General features: G+C 31.8%; 1 protein-coding gene across 1 annotated transcript; it reads right to left on the minus strand.

Annotated features, from left to right (window-relative positions):
- Positions 1–869: 869 nt before the first annotated feature.
- LOC127715577 (RING finger protein 121-like) lies at positions 870–19,949 on the minus strand. Its single transcript, XM_052221666.1, has 8 exons — positions 19,895–19,949; positions 10,034–10,074; positions 9,090–9,231; positions 7,842–7,996; positions 7,117–7,345; positions 6,037–6,170; positions 4,100–4,201; positions 870–3,047 (listed from the first exon to the last, which is right to left on the minus strand). Exons 1-8 carry the CDS (start codon positions 19,925–19,927, stop codon positions 2,927–2,929), a joined length of 957 nt encoding a protein of 318 aa, XP_052077626.1. The 5' UTR covers positions 19,928–19,949; the 3' UTR covers positions 870–2,926.
- Positions 19,950–20,741: the final 792 nt, after the last annotated feature.

Here is a 20,741-nt window from a genome sequence, read left to right on the forward strand (position 1 = left end):
TTAAACCTGCCAGACTGACATGTACCCCTTACAATCCTTCCATACACCAAACACAATTGACCTATTGCTTATGGTATCTGAGAAACGGAATTAAGCATGTGTCTTTAACCTTGATCACTAATGCATGAAATGAGGTTGAGGTCAGGTGAACCCTGTCTCATGAACATGTAGAAGTTACAAGGAACCCATATACTCATATTACTCATAATAAGTGAGAAATTCACATGACAAAAAAACTCTAATTTTTTTTCAAGCAGTTTTTGAACCCTGAAAATGAGGTCAAGGACAATGGACATAATACAGACAGACACTTCGTATCATAAGGTATCTGCATGAAGCATCTAGGTCTTCTACTGACTGAAATATAAATTTTTACACAAATAAGTTAAACTGCGTCGGCCACAGCCACAACGGGATAGTAATCCCTATGTCTCGCATACTGCGACTGTTATCACAGGCGAGGCAAAAATTATGCATTGCTCACTAATGATTCCCCTCCTATAAGTTTCTGGTTAACAGGACAATGATGAGTGATGGATGTGAAAACATATCATATTGTAAAGCATGTTCACACAAAGCTTAATAGAAAATTTTAGGAATATCTTAATTGTTCCCAAGAAAAATGGGACGAAAATTTCACACATGGCTGTTGATTGATTGATGTGAAAACCCATCACATGGTATAGCATACTGACATGAAATTTTGTACGCCAGACACGTGTTCTGTCCACAAAAGAATCATCAGTGATGCTCGAATCAAAAAGGTAAACCAGAATACCCTCCTTCCGAGCAGGGGTATAATTACTTCATAGATCAAAGTATTACTTATTTGACTAGACAAAGGGAAAACAAAGACAGAACTGTCAAAGGTATTTGTTCAGGATTTAATATATTTTGTTCTTGACATATGATAACTTAAATATATTTAAATAAGTAACAAACAAATTATTAAGTACTAGTAATAAATAAGACATCGAATTCTTTTTTTTTGTAATTAACATTGCTTTGATGTAAATGAAAAGTTTCAACTGGTTATGTATAAATATCAATATTAAAGATCAATGATCATTGTGTGTTGTGCATTAACTGAATGAGACAATTATCAACTTTTCTTACTGTAGAAGTGATGAATGAAAGGTCATATTTCAAAGGACTTGATAAGCAAAAACCTTAAAATTGTTCAAAAAATGACACCATGGGCATGTTACTCCTATCAGAAGTTGTCTGATAATTTGAGTTGATTTAATGAATAGCAAAACTTGACATTTTAAGCATTTTGAAACTGTCAGATTTTTCATATCTGTTATGGTTATCAAAAAATAAGACAATTAATTTTAATTAAGTTCTATTTTTATCCATGAAAGTGATGATGAGTAGTTGACAGGAACAAACTATTTTTTTCTTAATACCTCTAGTCTAATCAAGCTTAATTTGATTGAAATTGGTCAAGTAGTTTCAGAGAAAAAAATAAATATGTTTTTATGCAAGGATGCAGAACAGTGTATCCATTTACATTTTAACAATGGTTCATTATTTAATACATTTCATAAATGAACAATATTACCCTTTTCTATCCAAATTTTACAATATTACAGGTATTTGACATTACAACATGCATTCTTTGTAACTCTTCTATATACTGTAAAGCAAAAATTTTCGTGAGCGATTTATTTTCCCGACTTTCGTGAGTAGAAAAATAACACGAATATAAATTGTCGTGAATATGTAAAAATGGATCTTTCCTTATTAAACTACATCCAGTAAATTTGAAAATCGCGAAATTAAATGGCCGCAAAGTGGACTAGAAAGGGCTAAACGCGAAAGTGGACTAGAAAGGGCTAAACGCGAAAATAAGTTGGTTTACAGTATTCAATCTATGGAACCTATGCACTCCAAGAAAAGATAATTTGTAGAAGAATAGTAGGTTCTTAGTGAAATAATTAATAGACATCATTTTACACTTTATATAGTTATAAAACAATGTAATGTATTATACACACTCTCAGTAAATAAATACTTTCTTTTCTGGTAAGATATCACAAAAGAAACAAAAGTGAGAATTCTGGGGACAAAATTATCTTCCTTACAATGATAATTTTCAATCTTTTTAAAATGGATTAATTTTTTGGTAAATAATTTTTCGTCTTTAAACTTGTTTCTGAACCCAAATTGACTTCACTTTGAATCATGAGATTTACATAGACAATATATTTATATCCAAAGTTCTCATACCAAGGAGAAGAGAAATGCACTATAAACCTTATTTGTGGAAAAGTGGTAGATTTGGGGAAATGAATCTTGCTTGGATTTATCAGCAGCACTCTAACAGGAGGTCTAAAACGGGCAAGAAGGCCTATATTTGGCACTAAAAATCAGACTTTGTATTATCATATCTAAAAACCATCATTTTCAATCTAATATAATTTTTTATATCTAAATAAACTAATCAAGAATTATTTTTTCCTAAAAGTTTAGCAGCAACTAGTCCTTAAAAATCTGAAACTTAACCTTAATATTTCAATTTTGAAATTATTAATGTGAGATTTGTTCTACTGAAATATTGTTTTACTAGATTCTGGTAGGTTGTTATGTATTTGTTTTGACAAATGTAAAAAAAAACTAAAAAGGTATGATGAAAACTTTAGTTCACTTACATTGTAGAAATGCATATGGTACTTATAGTTTATATACTAACAAAACTTATGTACAAAAGTTACAGCCAGACAAAACAAAAACTCTACTGCAAGAAAAAACATCAACTTAAAAATAAAGCAATACTGTAACATTATATATCAACAATTTGGCTTTTATTAAGAAAAACAAAATGAATAGCAATGGGACTTTCACCGATAGAATTAATTATCTCTCATACATACATCACAACAACCAATCCTCATCACACACTGAACAACTCATGAAATGAAACTTATTCTAAACCTAACGACCAATTAATTCCCTGTACAAGCATAATTATTAATGGTTGCCAGGCAACTAAAAATCTTATCCAATCTAAAAGATTTCCATATAAAACATGTGGTCTTTCCCATCTGGTTAACTGTTAAGGAAAATAAAATATTATGAAACTGATAGTAGACACAAAAAAATATTTCGACTAGTGTGCATGGGGTGTATATTTTCATTAACTAATATTTGTTCAATCACAGGTGTATTTGACACAAAAAACAATGGAGTGCTAAAGCAAATATCTGCCTATAAAAAAATTAGTTTTCAAAATTCACTGCTCTGGGGAAATCATAATTCTTTTTTTCTCCTCAATGGTTGTGTATATTAATCATGATTTCCACAATACTTGAAAGCAACATCAGATAATTTAAGCCAGTGAAGTAATGATAGTTTGATACTACCTTTATTGTCCTGGACTGATTGATTGATAGTTTGTGCTTAACACCATTTTTGGCATTATTGGCTATATAAGGCAGTAAGTTTTTATAGGTGAAAGAAGCTGCAGTGCCCAGAGAGAACCACTGATCTTTGGCAGGAAAACAGACATTCCTAGTAAATCAAGATTAGATTTGAACACACATGCCATGTGTAGGGTTTATAATTACAACCTCAGCCTAGTGATACACTAGATGAACTACTTAGACCACTTGGCTACTGAGGCCCTCCTCAACTCTGACTGATGGTTGAATATTTAAATTTACAGAAGTTTTACTTTGATATGTATTGTTCATCCACAATAACAGCTATTCAGAGGAACCCCCTTGCATTAACTCTTTGAAGGGTTCATAGGTGACCTTTTGCAAGGCAAAACTTCTGCGCTTATTCAACATACAATTTTCTAATTGCAGTCCAAATTTACCTACCTTGTTGATCTACCTCGGTCCTTGTAGGTCGGTCCTGGTTGACCTACCTCGGTCCTGGTTGACTTACTTTCGTCCTGGTTGACCTACCTTCCTCCTGGTTGACCTACTTTCCTCCTGGTTGACCTACTTTGGTCCTACCTATTGTACTGATTGCTAATTTGTCTGAATATGAATGAAATATTTGCTACTGGACATTGAGCAAGCTTCAATTAATCTATTGTTCTTTTTCCTCCTTCTTTAATATATACACATACAATATTGTGAAAGGATACGGACTAGGAAACATTCTTTTGAGATCCACTTTCTCTTTACAGTATGGACATGTTTGTCTCTTTCCTACAATGCACCAGCCTCGGATACAAAACTCATGAAATCTGGTTATGTAGTTAAGGATAATTGTAACAGCATATTATACTGAAAATATAAATAAATGACTACATGTATAAGATATATCATGGGTACTCTGATCAGTAATCTATAAACTGATCATATACAACTCAAATTTCATAAAAAGTAAGGAGATTTTTAGGGAATTTTTTTTTAACCATGTTTATAAAGTAGATTACAATACCTTATTGCACTGTGAAAATATAATCAAAGACAACTAATAAACATAGGTCATGAAAATAACAGACCATAAAGCACTTACATGTAATACGTGAATATAAATGTATTTTCTCCCTTAAATATAAAACTTTTCTAACACCACCAAATCGTAAAGTAATATGTGTGACTTGCCTTGTGTGACGATACATTCATTACAGGCTATAAAAAAATGGGTGTTCACCTGGGGCTTCCAAAATTCCATTTTGAAAGAATTCTGATGCATAATTAAATTTGAAAGTTATGAGAAAGCACACACTTTTACTTAAGCAATGTGGTTTTGTTGATATTCACTCGAAAACCTTTTTAATTCAATAAATATTTATAAAACTAAATCCTTTTTGTCAAATTTTATTTAGATGCATACCAGTGAAACATGAAAAACAACTTCAAAAAGATCTATCAATTTCCGGTATTATATAGTTTACCTGTCATGTGAATAGGTAGATCTCAGCTGTCTGACAATGGGTTAACCTTGATTGTAATAAATTATCTTTGTGAAGGGTATCTAATGTGGGCTTGTTTTACACTAATTACTCATCATGTCATTTTTGTCGAGCCTTCCACTTTTGTCGAAAAAGCGAGGCATAGCGATCCTACATTCCGTCGGCGTCAGCGTCCACAAATATTCACTCTGTGGTTAAAGTTTTGGAAATTTTAATAACTTTCTTAAACTATCCTGGATTTCTACCAAACTTGGATAGAAGCTTGTTTAGGATCATAAGATAGTATCCAGAAGTAAATTTTGTAAAAAAAAATTCCATTTTTTCTGTATTTTACTTATAAATGGACTTAGTTTTTCTGCCAGTTAACATTACATTCACTCTGTGGTTAAAGTTTTTAAAATTTTAACAACTTTCTTAAACTATCCTGGATTTGTACCACACTTGGAAAGAAGCTTATTTATGATCAAAAGCTAGTATCTAGAAGGAAATTTTGATAAAATTTTGTTCCATTTTTTCCGTATTTTACTTATAAATGGACTTAGTTTTTCTTTCAGTCAACATTAGATACAGTCTGCAGTTTAAGTTTTTAAAACATTTATTAAGATTCATAAATTATCCTGGATTTTTACCAAACTTGGACAGAAGCTACTTACAATCAAAAGATAGTTTTTTTTTTTCATTTTTGTTGAGCCTGCGATTAACAGCAAAAGTAGGCGAGACACTGGGTTCCGCGGAACACTTACGAATTTTTATGACTAGAAAAGTATGCCTGTGCTAGAAAAGACCACCAAAATCTCAATTTTTTTCTTAATCATGTAACAGTGGCAAACCCACATTTGGCATCCATTTTAGCCGAAAACATCAGGCAAACAAAAATAATTTTTGTAAGTCATGTCTGGCTTTTGAAGCCATGTGTTCACCACATAATTTTGTAGGTCATAAGTTGAGATTTACCTGCTTTTCTTAAATTCTTTTGCAAGTTTATGGAAAGTTACAAAATACTTAAAGATTGATGATGAGATTCCAATGTGTATTAATAGAATAAGGGATTCAAAAATTGTTATTATTAAAAAATCTAAACTTTACATTAGAGTCAATCTAACCTAATCATAAATAAGCAGCCATGAACAAATCCATCTGTTTTCTTAAGTAAAGGATACACATGATTACAATCTAATTTAAAAGTCTCTTCTATTATGGCATCTTCATTGTTCATAACTAAAATCTGGTTCCCACATACACCGCATACATTTGGATCTAATCTCTTTCCTGGTAAACCAGTTTCTGTAAAGTACTGAAAATATAATAAGTAAAAAATATAATCAAAGGCAGGCAAGTGAAGAAATGTAGGGTGCTTATACATGGTTTACTGCTGAGTGAAAATGAACTTATCAGAAAAAGGCTGCAAGCTGATATTTCATAATAGGAATATCTTTCCATTTCTTTAATGGTACACAAGGATTTCCTCTGGAAAGTCTGGTCTTTCCCTAAAATGATATGAACAGGTATAGATAGATGTAAATGAGATAATATAGCATGAAGTACTGTAAATTCAGAAATTATTGCAAGGTTTTCATCAATGCGAATAATGAGACTGGGCGAGTATCGCAATAATAAGAACTCCCATTCTGATAACTGAAACATAGACCTGTATGCAGATTTTTTTCAAAATTGCAATAATTAAACTCGCATTTTTGTCTATTCTTGAAAAATCACAATAATAAATGCATGCAATAATTTCTGAATTTACAGTATAGAAAAAACACTAAATAATTCATGTAAACTAATATATCTGGTATTGATCTGTATTCTATGGGATATTTTCTCATGTTTATCAATTGAACAAGCATTTACAACTATTAACTCACAACACTATCAAATCTCATGTGACATTTTGTTAATCAGTTGATAAACTAAAACTTGACCAATACATTTACAAACTTTAAGAGCTTTCTATGACTGAGATAAAGATTGTTCCTCATTGTTAAACGCTATATAGTGAAATTTAGATGTGTGTCTTCAATCCCAGTAATCTTTGAACACTGAACATTTCCTTGCTAGTCATGCATGTCATGTGTTCTACGAGTGTCGGTACACAAATTTACATTATTTTGAATAATTTATTTGAAATACTCTTTCTTTCTAATATCATGTTTAAAATGGACTTATTGTCCACATAAGAATTAGCAGATAAGACCTACACACATCAGTACTCTCTAATATCACACATGAAAACTTACCCCTATATGAGCTGCCATTGAATCTGTACAAACTTCTGCAAAATCTCTACTAACAACTCCAAAATAAAGTCCATAGAATAAACATAGCAGTCCAAAGTCCATAGCTATTTGAGGTTTGATTAGAAATAATAAATTTAAACCCAACAATGTCAACATAACTACCATATATCCTAATATTCCAATAAAATAACTGACTTTGTAGATTAGAAGAAACCATTTGTACACCAATCTGAAAAATATCAAAAAATTCTTCAAGTTTATTGTTTTACCTTTCAACATTTCCCACTACAGATACAATTACAATACCAAATCATTATGAGGGGCAGAAGGACTTTTTACGGACGTTGAGATTGGATCTTTATTTTTGCAGGAATTTGGTATAAGGCCTTTATTTTTTTGGGAATTCACGATTTACACCTGTCGACTCAGGAATTGAAGATTTATTTTTCTGGATTCAGGAAAGAATGCTTTATTTTTTTGGGAATTCAGGATGACACCCCTCCTACCCCCCTCCATTATGCCATTTGATCTGAATGACCAGAAATTCAGAGGGAGAATCAATTTCCATTCAAAAATAGTGTTTTGTAATAAAATTAATTTGATCATTGTCCAAAACTTTGCCAACAAACTATAGTTTACCCAAAAGTAGAGTAGTCCTGTAGGTTATATGGACTATTTTACCATAAATAAGGTAAAATGTGTGGTTCAAAAATTTATCTAGGTACCTTGGTGTGTTCCCTGGCAGTGGTTTCCTTGTAGATCTAAATGTTATGTATCCTGTTATAACAGAAAATATAGACCAGATGATAATAAATCTAGTCCAGCCATATTTCATACATATTCCTATAGGTATCACCCACATTCCAATAAGTGTAGCTTTCTGAAAAATAGCATGAATATATTTTAAAAGAATTTGAAAATGAACACTTTCACTTTAAAAAAAACTAAGTTGTATAAACCCTCCTTTTTTTTATTTTTAATAATGTTTATAATTTATTTTGTTTTGTTATTTGGTTGATAATAGAGTACAACATGTTTCATTACGGGGCAGTCTGGTGTATCCGCACACCTAAGACTTTTGGCTTCACTCTGGTAATCTCACAAAACCAATAATCAGATAATATTGTATGAACAAATTCATGACACACTTTAATTTCTTCTTTGTGTATGGTTTCACCCTAAAAGAATTTATGTTATGTGTGTCCAAAATTAGGGAAACCCCTGTTTTGACAGTTCTTCAAATGTCCGATGATTTCGTGTATGTCTTTTAAAAATCTAAAAATAGTTAATTTTGAATACAGGAAAGATTTTATACTCTGAAATATAGACCAGTTTGAACCAAAAAGACTGCCAAGGATGCAAAACAAAATTTATTTCATTTTGATAAAAATTTGACTTAAAATGAAACCAATTTTACCTGATGATGTAATATTTCTTAATGCAAAATGGCTAAATATGGTTAAAATTGGGATTGCAATTATAAATTTCTGCTTGCACTTATTAATTTTAATCTTTTATGTCTATTCAGAAGACTAAAACAATTACAAGAACTATTCTATTTGTGTTACATTGGGGATATGATGAAATCAGGTAATGTGCGATATCACAAGCCGCACAGACACAGGGGATTCTACTGTATCTTTCATTTGTTTAATTTTCTTAATTTTACCATTTTCATTGTTGCCAAAATGATTTCAGGTATGATGAATATTAAATTAATATTGAAACCTTTCTCCGAGTAATTCATGCATTCTACCCTAGGTATTACAGGTACCAGATGTCATATGCATCATCATACAAATATTAAAATATATATTTTGAAACCAGTAATGATACTTTCAATTAGTGATGGCGACTAAGATTCCATTGGGATTGTTCTGCATATATATGTAGGCATGAATAGAAAGGCCCATTCAAATCTGAAAAGCTGCGACCAGTTGCAAATTTTATCATTACATTAATTCACAACTTACTTGGTATGATTTGAAATATCTCTGCCTCCATTGTACTAATAATATCTGTGCTACTACTAATGTTACAATTAAAATGAGGACCATTTCTGCATGCATGGCCTCATGGCCCCTGTGTTTCTCATGTAACCGCTGGTGCTCTATCCTACAAAACATGTACATTTGTAAATATGTATCTCTTGTAAATGTTCTGACAGTAGTCTAAATCATTGTATGACCATTAAAAATATACCCGCTTTAATCAAGATGTCAACCATTTTTTAAATCCAATCTAATTAAAATTAAATCTCCGCACTTGCTCCTCGTTGTTTATATGTCACGCACGACATATAAACAACGAGGAGCAAGTGCGGAGATTTAATTTTAATTAGATTGTTTTAAATCATGCATAACACTAAATTTATGAATGTAAGTTTCCAAACTTGAGAGCCTCAGGGAAGATTAGTTTATTGTAACTAACTGAGTTTACCCTCTCTAAATAAAGAATTTATTATTATTATTATTATTATTATTATTATTATTACAAATATACTGTGTGTTAGTAATTGATAGAAAAGGTTCAATGAAAAGTTAAAATTGACAGTAAACATAGTAAAAAAACCTCTCAACAGAAAGGGATATTACAATACCAGAGCCTGGATAACTTACAGAACTGTTTATTCCAGTATATGTGTGTTTTATACATTCTCTTTTTATCAATGAATTTAGATTTTTAAAATTTATTCTGTTTGAATTTATTGGTTTGATTTTCCACTGTGATAATGATGTATACTCAATCATGTCAATTTTAAAAAAAAATCTAAAATCTTGTAGTTTCACAAATTACAGATGGACAACATTGTGTCTATAGTTATGATTGTATTCTATTGATTAAATTTAACAGCAATAAGTACATTCTGATTGTAGTTAAGCCTGATTGTTATATGAACTTTATATGTAGTACATACCTCCATCTTTCCTTCTCTGACAACTTGGACAGGTCTATAGACTGAAAGGAGTAACAAAATGGATGCTTAATATCAAATATTTCATGCACACATGGTATCTTAAAAAACAGATCATTTAATTTAACAATTAGCTCTGTAGCATGTAGTGAGCATGACTATTTTTTTCTAATCTGGTATTTTTGTAGAAATACAAAATAAAGTCTTTCTATATATCATGTATATGTTATGCATTCAAAACTATTTTCCAAATTATCAGAGACAGGTATTTTCTTCACATTTTTTGTGGTATTTTGTTATATAAATTACTAAGTGCATTAACTTTATTTATTTAAAAGGATTATGCGGAAAAATTAAAATTTGGGCTGGTTTAACTACATGCTTGTACTACAGGCATTAGGGACTGTTTAACTACATTGTACTACAAGCATCAGAAGCAAGCCATGACCAAAAGAATCCCCAAAAAGATACTGAACAAAAATTCAAGAACAAGATTTAAGCAATGAGATCATGGAGATGGAATATAAATTCTTTTACCATTTTGATCATATATTTGTAAACATTGTAAAGTTCATGACCAAAAATATCAAAGCATTCTGTAAAAAATCTGAGGAATCTGTAATCTAAATTATGTATAGACAGTAAAGGCCATTGCAGTATACCACCCACCCCTGGTTCCCCTTATGGTGCTACATATTTGGTTAATGCATAGACTTTATACAAGTCCCACTCTTAACATTGCCTTTTTCAAAATCCTGGATCCAATCTAAAAGGGACAATAAAATATTCACAAACAAATATTTCAACTTGAAAAATAATTAAGAAAGAAGGAATAGACCCAAGTTGATGTAGATTTGTAGCTGAACAATGCAAACATGCATACAATTCCTCCCAGAACATGGATGTGTTTATATCACACACTTTTAAAGTTTATTGGATAAGTTTAGTATAATTTTGTACAATGTTTGCATGTGATAAAAGTTTAAAATATATATAGTCTCAAATAATTTTAAGATGTTCTTCAAAATGGTTATTAAATGAAAAACCAGACTATAAATAGTTGAGCTACATTTTGCACATGTGTACATATATTATCATCAACAATGTATTAAGCTGGTATGGTTTCATAAGGTAATTAATCATACATTGTACTATTATTTCATATATATATGTTTTGTGATTATTAATCAGCTAAAGGTTGCACTTCTGTAAATATAGAGATTGCAATTTCCCATAGGAACTCCTTTTACGGCTAAAACTGTGCCACTTTTACTATGAAGTTTCATAAAAATTATATCCTAGAATGGAAAGTTCATATGCACTACTTTTTATTCAAAGGTCAAAATATAGGGCATGCTTCCAACTACTAAGGCCAACCTTAAAAATATGTTTGTTTGCAGTTTCCCGACTGTACCTTCAGACTGAAGGGTCGGTAGGTAGGAAAAATATTTTATTTTATCAGCCAAAAAGTTTAAACAAGCAGTTACACAAACCAAGTTTCTTGTTAAGAAAAAAAAAACCTATTTTAAAACAACACGGACATATATGCTTCTTGGCTAGAATGTTTTCATGAGTAGAGTATTTTCATCAGAAAAATGTAGATATTAAAGATTTATAAGACAATGTATTAAAGAATGTATTTTTAATAAAAAAAATCAGTATCTGTATCTGTTATATAACTTCTGCCAATGTAGGCACACCTCTTCCGAGTAGTGTATTTAACAACATGAATAAAAATATCTTCCACCAATATCACTGTACATTATTTACATTCTTGACGATAAAATTGGACTTAATGTCAATTTAGACTGCATCAACACTTTAAAATCTAAAATATCTATCTAAAGATATCACTGTTTAAGAGTAGACAACCATTAGTCACTTAAGGGTTTATATAAAGTTATTATCTACTTTTTCTTCTTTTTCTTTATATCATCTAATTGCAAGTCTATATACCTTTCACAATGGAGATTGTAACATAATCGTCTACATTTTGGATCTATAAGTTTCTGTATCACTTTAAAAGCTTTTTCATTTCTTAACATTGTCAAGTAAGCAAATGGATCTATAATCAGTTGTAAAATGTCAAAGTGTTCATCTCTCATATTTAAAATAGCCAACTTTTCACTACAGGAATTAATTAAATCTTCCAAAATCGGTTTTCTTATATCTTCTAGACTTTTACACGTTAATAAAAAATGTGGTAAATGAAAACCAAAGAAAACTTACTAGTTTGGGGTGAAATCCATAGCACCCAATTAAAGTAAGTGGTCTGTACTGAAATGTTTTGACTGCATAAAAAAAATGGCAGCATAGCTCCTAAGAACTTGCTTTAATTCAATCAGTCACACAGTGGCAGGCCACAAAGTTTGGGTATATTTAATATTGTAAGAAAGAGAATAGTTGCAATAAGTGGGGCAGCCCCCCTTATCCTAAAGGAGCATACTCATTGCAATCGAAGATAGATTTAATATAGAGAGAGTATATTTATTTTTCAAGCTAATCATTCATTTTCTCTACATCTTTGTGTATTTTGGGTTGCTTCTCATTGATTTGGCATGGTCTCTATCCATTTACATTTTTAATGAGCTCTTTCTCCGTACATGCATGTTTACAGGTATCCATAAATTCACGGAGGAGTGGTTTCATCTTTGTCTTCTTCACAACGATTTATAGAAAATATGACATACTTCAAACTGCTGTCGAATTGTTTAACCACTGAAATTGGTTCCATAAAGTCAGGCTCAAAAGATTCTGTACCCGATTTGTTTGAGACAGAAAGTTGACAAAGATGAGTTATCGTGTCGGTTGTGAATATCCGCTGCATCTTCTTCAATGATATCATTAAAGACATCATTCCATGTGCCTGAATCTGTATAAACAGTTTACTATTAAACTTTTTGTTTGTTATTTGTCTTAAAATTGACAGAAGTCGACAGCGTAAAGTACTCCTCCATAACTTCATGGATACCTGTAAACCATTTCCATGTGCTTTATCATTAAACGGTTACATGAACGCTTGACGGGAAGGCAAGAAAAACTAAAATTAAAACGTGTAATCGACCTAGACTTAAATCAATTCCGGAAAGGACCTGAATTTCCGGATCTCGGCAATAGAAGTTTTAAAAATAATTTCTTAAAATTTAAAGCAATAAAATTTTCACAGTCGGGGGGATTTTCAAGGGTCGGTCGGTAAACTGCAAACAAACAATATTTTAATTTAAGCCTAAGAGTTTGAACTTATACTAAAATTCTGTAGTACCCCTCCCATACTTTGGGACTTCCTCAGAATTAAATTTGGCTGCTACCCATGTGTATTCATACTGGTAAAGTTCCCAAGTTGTGTCTCTATGAGATGAAATATAGAAATCATATCTGGGAACCAGTAGGCATGGTAGGTAAACAAAACAAAATATCTATGAATATTATATATCTCCCCAAAATAGGCGTGGATAGTGAAACAGCTGTATTTACAAAGTGCAACCTAAAAGATTTTATTATGAAAACTTATAAAATCTGGAGTAATCCGATTAAATTTCCCACCACACCCGTAATAAACAGAATGATTAACTAATAAATACAGAAAAAAGTATTCCTTTGAAAAGGAGTATATTTTGGCCAATCACCAGCTTAATAAATCAAAATCAGCAGGCACCTAAATAAAAAAGATCAGCCACTGTTACAGGCATGGGGTTTAATTTGGTACCATAACCCTTACTACATGTACTAAGAGAATATATGGTGGTTACTTGATACCTCTATATCATCAAGAAAACGGTAATGGCTTTTGTCATAATGAGGAAAATTGATTCTTTCTGGCATGCTTCTTAATGCTTCTAGTCACTACTTAATATATTGTTATGTCTCACGCAAATGTCAGCTTGAATGGTAAAAGTAACACATATACAATTGTTAGAAAACTGATTAAAATTTAGTGTACAACGTATATACATAAACACATGTATGGGAAAGATGGTTATGGAAAATACTGAATAAACTGTTGGCATAGTGTAGTCAAGAAGAGATATTTCAATACAACATGTACGATAAGAAAAAAGCATGTAAAAAGATAATACCAAAACTATAAAGAAATCAATATATTGTATTTGAACAACAGGGTCAATATACAAATTATGTTCTAATCCTCCCTTATCAGTCATGTCAGGCTTATGGCTATTCTTGAATAATTAAAATCCTATTCTTATGTCCAATATATCACATTGGATGCATTGTGGAAGAATCAGTGATTAATTAGATATAAGAAGATGTGGTATGAGTGCCAATGAGACAACTCTCCATCCAAGTCAAAATTTATAAAAGTAAACCATTATAGGTCAAAGTACGGTCTTCAACACAGAGCCTTGGCTCACATCGAACAGCAAGCTATAAGGGCCCCAAAAATTACTAGTGTAAAACCATTCAAACTGGAAAACCAACGGTCTAATCTATATAAAAAACGAGAAACGAGAAACACTTATGAACCACATTAACAAACGACAACTACTGAACATCAGATTCCTGACTTAGGACAGATGCAAACAATTGTAGCGGGTTTAAACGTATTAATGGTACCAAACCTTCACCCTTATCTGAAACAATAGTGAAACATCACAACATAGAAAGATTTTAAACGTTGTTAAACATGCACAGTACTACTGTCATCTTTACTTCACTACTTCCAGAAATTTGTCTGATTATTGTTGGAAATTTGGCATGATAATGCTTGATCGCCAGAAATCATAAAATTTTCAAATGTTTTCATGTTTATATACTGTACCAACTGGAATCAATAGATAAAGGGAATTATATCTTCTTATTTTTATAACTTTTTTTCAATTTCAGTGCCCCATAAAATTTACAGTTGATTTTGAGACCATTTCTCTGTTCAAATATTGGTCTACTATTTTTATAACTTCTCTTTGGATTACCTTTTAATATTGATAAACATTATAATGACAAAGGAGAAAAATTACTGTGGGGTGGCATTAAAATAAAATTATATTTCATTTCCCCAATTCATCATGTTCATTATCAAGTTCTCATTTTGGTCTCCGAAGTTCTCATTTTTTAGGCAAATTTTAAAAGGTGCATTGTTTTGACATCTTCTTTTTTCCTTATAATTTTTTATCATGTTTATAATTGGTTGGAAAGAATGTGTTTCATAAAGTCATCAAAGTGGCATGCCGCATAGTATATTTTTATTTTATTGTTTTCCAGAAGAAAAAAAAACATTCAAAAAAGCATTTTCAAAGAATTTCAGTAAATGAATTTAATGGGGATTCATTTTTTTTTAAATACATATATATTTTTGGTATCTAAATATTAAAAATTTCATATACCAGCATGACCAGTGTATACTGTTAAAAAGGCAATAAAATCAAAAATAAACATATATATATATATATAAATAAAAGTCTAAAGATTTGCACATTGATACTGATATAAGATCTAATAAACTAATCTGGTATGGGTTTTACTCATTGTTGAAGGCTATACAGTGACCTATAGTTGTTAATTTCTCTGTCATTTGGTCTCTTGTGGAGAGTTGCCTCATTTGCAATTATACCACATCTTCTTATTTTTATAAGTTGTAAAATCGTATTGACAAATATTTCAGCTTAACAACATGAACAAATGGACTTCTTCAGGTCAATGTTTCTTACTTGACTAACATGACTACCGGTAATGTAATGTGATATATCTGCATAACCAGTAAAAGTTCACATAAAATTAAAAATTACAAGGTGCTTTCGGGTAATCAGGGCACCACATATGAAAATAAGGAGATGTGGTGATTGCAAATAAGACAACTATCCAAAGTTCAAATGAAGTGCATGTAAGCAATTATAGGCAACCATACGGCCTACCAAGTCTACTCTGACTTATACTCCTTATAAATCACTAGTTGCCCACCATTACTGGCAATCAGGGTTCTCACTAGGATTTTTTTAGGGTGACTCATCACTTTTTGAAATGCTGAGTCCCAACTGATTGTGATGAGTTTAATCTGTTCATAGTGCTTTAACTCAAATAATTCTGATTTAAAGGATCTTATTTGGCATGGTGGAGTTTCTTGAAAAGAATAATCTTTTATAACACAGAATTAGTCAGATAAATATGTAGGACTCTGAACTGCAATGGTACTCTGAACCAGGATGGTCACTCTGAAGTGCGATTGTTTGATGCTGAAGTGTGTTTTTGATCACGCTGTAGTGCAATGGTGGGATTGTGACGCTATCTTGTTGATAGCTACGCCGAAGTCCGATGGTGGTAACACTGAAGTGCGATGGATCATTACATAAATCAATGTTCACATGTATGAAGTAAATGTAGAAGTCAATTGTTTGTTGGAAGTAGCTTTTCAGGTTTTTTTTAGAGGTAAAACATTGGGAGTATAACCTGTTTAACTTAAAACAATCATGATAAATAGTCATTGCCTTTCCAGTCCTAACTGTAACGTTGTAGAGTACTTTGTAAATAGCTTCAGACAAAAAAGCAATTATTTATTATAGTTCATACAATCATGACAATCGTTTAGATATTGACCACTATAAACGCTACATAAAAGTTTATTTTCCTTTAAAACCAGTACTTATTGCAATGATTGAAAAAACGTAGTAGTTATTTGAAATGCAAATACTACATGATTAGTAAGAACGGAACAAAATACGTGGAGAATTTATACGGCTGTTGTGAATGATAACAAGGAACAAGATAGTTTTTACTGCAACAGGAGAAAATATTGAATATTTGAATTTACTAGTTTATCATGTTTATACCAACTAATAAAAGAACAAAATCTTATGATAATTGGAATAATTAAACATCTGTAGATTTTAAGTATAGCCATCATGTGTCTTAGAGACCATCTCCCATCAGCGAAAGGACCATCGCACTTCGGCGAAGACCATTGCACTTCAGAGTGACCATCGCACTTCAGCTTCTCCATCGCATCTCCAAGTCCTACATATATAGCATTTATTTATAATTACTAACAACCAATGCAAACAATTGTAGCTCTCCCCATTCCAAACACATACAGAAATTTTGACATCATGAGAGAAAAAGTCTGAAGCAACAATGAAAAAGGGATTGTTGTATGAAGTCAATAGTTCAAATGTAACAAAATCTCGGGTCAAATGTCACAGATTTCAAATAGCAATCGAGGTATTTACACATGTATTCAAATTTGTCCACCATTGCTTAAACCCACACAAGTTCCAGAAAAAATATTGTATCACAATTCAAAAATTTGACATCATACAATGTCAGAAGGTTATTCGGAGACAGATTTAGGGTCATTCTGAGACAAAATGCAGCTGAACTAGAACACACCTGTGACTAAATTAAAGTACCTACCCATTATTTTTAGCCTGGAATTTTTAGAACTGTATTGTCGTCTAATTTAAAGTCATAGTGGTTATAAGGTGCACATTTTCAAAATCTTTCTGTTTGAACCCATCAACCCGGAACTTGTTAATTATTGGTAATATTAATTATGTGGAAAACAAATCAACGCCATTGTCCTATATCATGTATATTACATGTATTAGCATGATTAGTTATATATACATGTACAGTTGAATTCTTTGATTCGTCATTTGTACATGCTGACTTACAATACAGTACTACTTTGTCGTTTTTATGTCATGCCATCTAACAAATTGGACCTCATTATTTTAGTAGTATACATGTAGATACCAAAGTGTAGATAAGTCTATACAGGTCTATTCTCAACTTGGCAGTTTACATGTACATCTACATGTACATCTAATTTTTAGCCTGGATTTTTAGTATTTGTATTGTCATCTGATATACATGATATACCATATATATAGGCATGCTGATTATAAGGTGCAAAGTTTTCTCTGCTTTCAAAATCTTTCTGTTATGACCCATCATGGTTTTCTTACTACAACCGAAAACTATTTGTGGCATAAACTATTGGTTTCGGCATTGGATTTGACCTGGCACTTGTTGATTATTGGTAATATTAATTACATTATTATGTGGAAAACAAAAGGGCCTGGGCATGGAATGGTGGATTTTTTAATCTACAGTCCTATATTAGTTATATATAAAGTTGAATTCTTTAATTTGTCATTTTTATGTCATGCCATCTAACAAATTGGACCTCATTATTTTAGTAGTATACATGTACATACCAAAAGTGTAAATTAGTCTATACAGGTCTATTCTCAACTTGGCAGTCTGTACTAAAAACTTTTTGAAGAACTTGCCAATAGAGCTAGTGGAATAAAAAAAAAACTACCCTGAAAGTGATGTGCACTATACCTAAAAGAATCTGTGTCACCGGTGAGGATCATGCTCCCCCCAGAAAATTTTAGAAAACTAGACGTTAAATCCTGCATTCTGAGATTACATATTTGTACATGTTGTATATGGAAATGTATATAACTTATCAAAAACATTATTTTTTTCTACAGGTTAGATGAAAAAATTCTCCTTTCCTTCAATAAAAACCTTGAAACTCAAATGATGTTTAGCCACAGCATGTGCATTGCTAAAACAAAATGCTTAGTCTATCATAATCATGTTTTTTTAAAGTATGGATGGCCTTCGCATCCAGTGATTTCTGTGATGGGGGTCTCTCAGAAACTGCTGTAGCACTCATATGTGGTGCACTTATTTCATGTGTCTGGATAGTATCAATTCTAAATTTTTACAACCAGTCACAAATTTGCCACCTTTTCCCTGCAGTGCTCCTTGCAGTAACTGCAGAACATGGTATCACTCTCTTTGTAATTCAGAAGCAAGGGACGACTGTCTGTTTAATGGCTCTTGAATGCCCGGAGTGTTTGTCTTCATACTTCTTTTTTGCCTCTGTAACCATGGTAACTTGGTCGGACATGGGAGACAGCTTTTTGGTGCCTTTCCTGGTCTTGCACTATCCGACCACCTCAACATTTAAGCCATGTTTATAAACAGCTGATTAACTGATACCACTTCTTCATAAAAATAACGATAACTGGTCATTGAAATCGTCCTAATAACCAATTGTTTAAAATACACAAGATGTCAATTGGACTATTACTAACTAATGTCTTCAGACTCAAAATTGTTCGAAAATTATAAATTATCTGTTATTATGGTTATGAATATAGTAAATTTGGTCAATGCAACAAAAGCCAATCAATGATTACCAAAATTTGACATTTGGAAAACACATGGAACTAATGTCTTCAGACTCAAAATTGTTCGAAAATAAAAAATTATCTGTTATTATGGTTATGAATATAGTAAATTTGGTCAATGCAACAAAAGCCAATCAATGATTACCAAAATTTGACATTTGGAAAACACATGGTAATGACAGTATTGGACAATTGGTAATTAGGAAGACCTTCAAAACTGGTTTACGGTATTGTTACAAGGAAGGGAGTAGCAGTTTATTGATATTGATGGCGTGACATTCTGCAATTACGGTAAAGATTAATAGCGCACACAGATATGCATTAAACGGTTCAGACTATCGGCAGTACGCATTCACTAGTAATTTTAACTAGATCATGGATACTAAGATAGGGGCTTTGGGCTACCGTTTACATGGTTTAACGTCACAGATTACCTTGGAAGCCAGTCCAGAAAAAAGGATTGTATAGTGACCAAATATGAGTGTGCTCGAGCATTCTACATTGCGAGGATTACTTCTTAGTGAGAACTATATATGTACATGTACTTCTGACAGTATGAATTTTCTGAGTACATCAGACAACGCAGAACTTTGAAATATCGGTCATCATTCGAAATTCATGTTTTCAAAGATAGCTGCATACTAAGTGGCATATTTGCATATCGTTTACTTGAACAAAAGTGTTGGAAATGTGAAATATTGTTGCTTACGTCGTTTGTGTTGACGTGCCGGTGGTGATCCATTCTGTGAATCTGGTAACTGAAGCTTTTTTGATAAACGCATAAAAACGCAGAAAACAGTAAACCAGTATATTTCCGATAACTACAAAATAAGTACTTTTGTCCCGGTAGAAGAAAATTGAACGTAAATAAATTATTCTGTCTAAACAGATAAAAACGTATGCAAAAATAAGTAGAGAACTAACACGTCTTGTGGATATCTAACAGTAGATCAGAGACATTTATATATGTCTCTGATATATCATAGAATAGATTGCTTCGTGTATTTAGTGCTATATTCTCTGATTTATTGCATAGAAAAAATTATCTTAGTGCAGACAAGGATTTGTATAGTAGTCTTACTATACAAATCCTTGGTGCAGAGACACATATACATAAAGATATGTGTCTTTATGGCCATATGAGTGATATCTCTAAGAATCCACTTCTCCCAGTTTCTCAGCATTTCAGACAGTCTGGTCACAAACTTGACGACTTTAACCGCATGAAGATCCTAGTGATTGAACAGAACATTCACTGGAGTGATGCCCAGCGACAGGTTCGGGAAAGCTTTTGGATAAAGGAACTAAATGTACATCATCCAAACGGCATCAATAAAAAATACTAAGTTTTATTGTTCACTCATTTTGGGATGTAAATATACAGTCACGTATATTTGAGTATTGAGTTTTGTTTTATATTATGATGTTCAGGATTTTGGATTAAATCAATAGACCAAAACTTACCTGTATTACTGAGCTATTTTTATACATATAATCAGTATTGTTAAAATTATTGACACGGGAGAAGGCTATTTGTTAAGCCGAAATATTTGTCA

The sequence above is a fragment of the Mytilus californianus genome, unplaced genomic scaffold (genome assembly GCF_021869535.1).
Source record: "Mytilus californianus isolate M0D057914Y unplaced genomic scaffold, xbMytCali1.0.p SCAF_9, whole genome shotgun sequence".
Taxonomy (NCBI): Eukaryota; Metazoa; Mollusca; class Bivalvia; order Mytilida; family Mytilidae; genus Mytilus; species Mytilus californianus.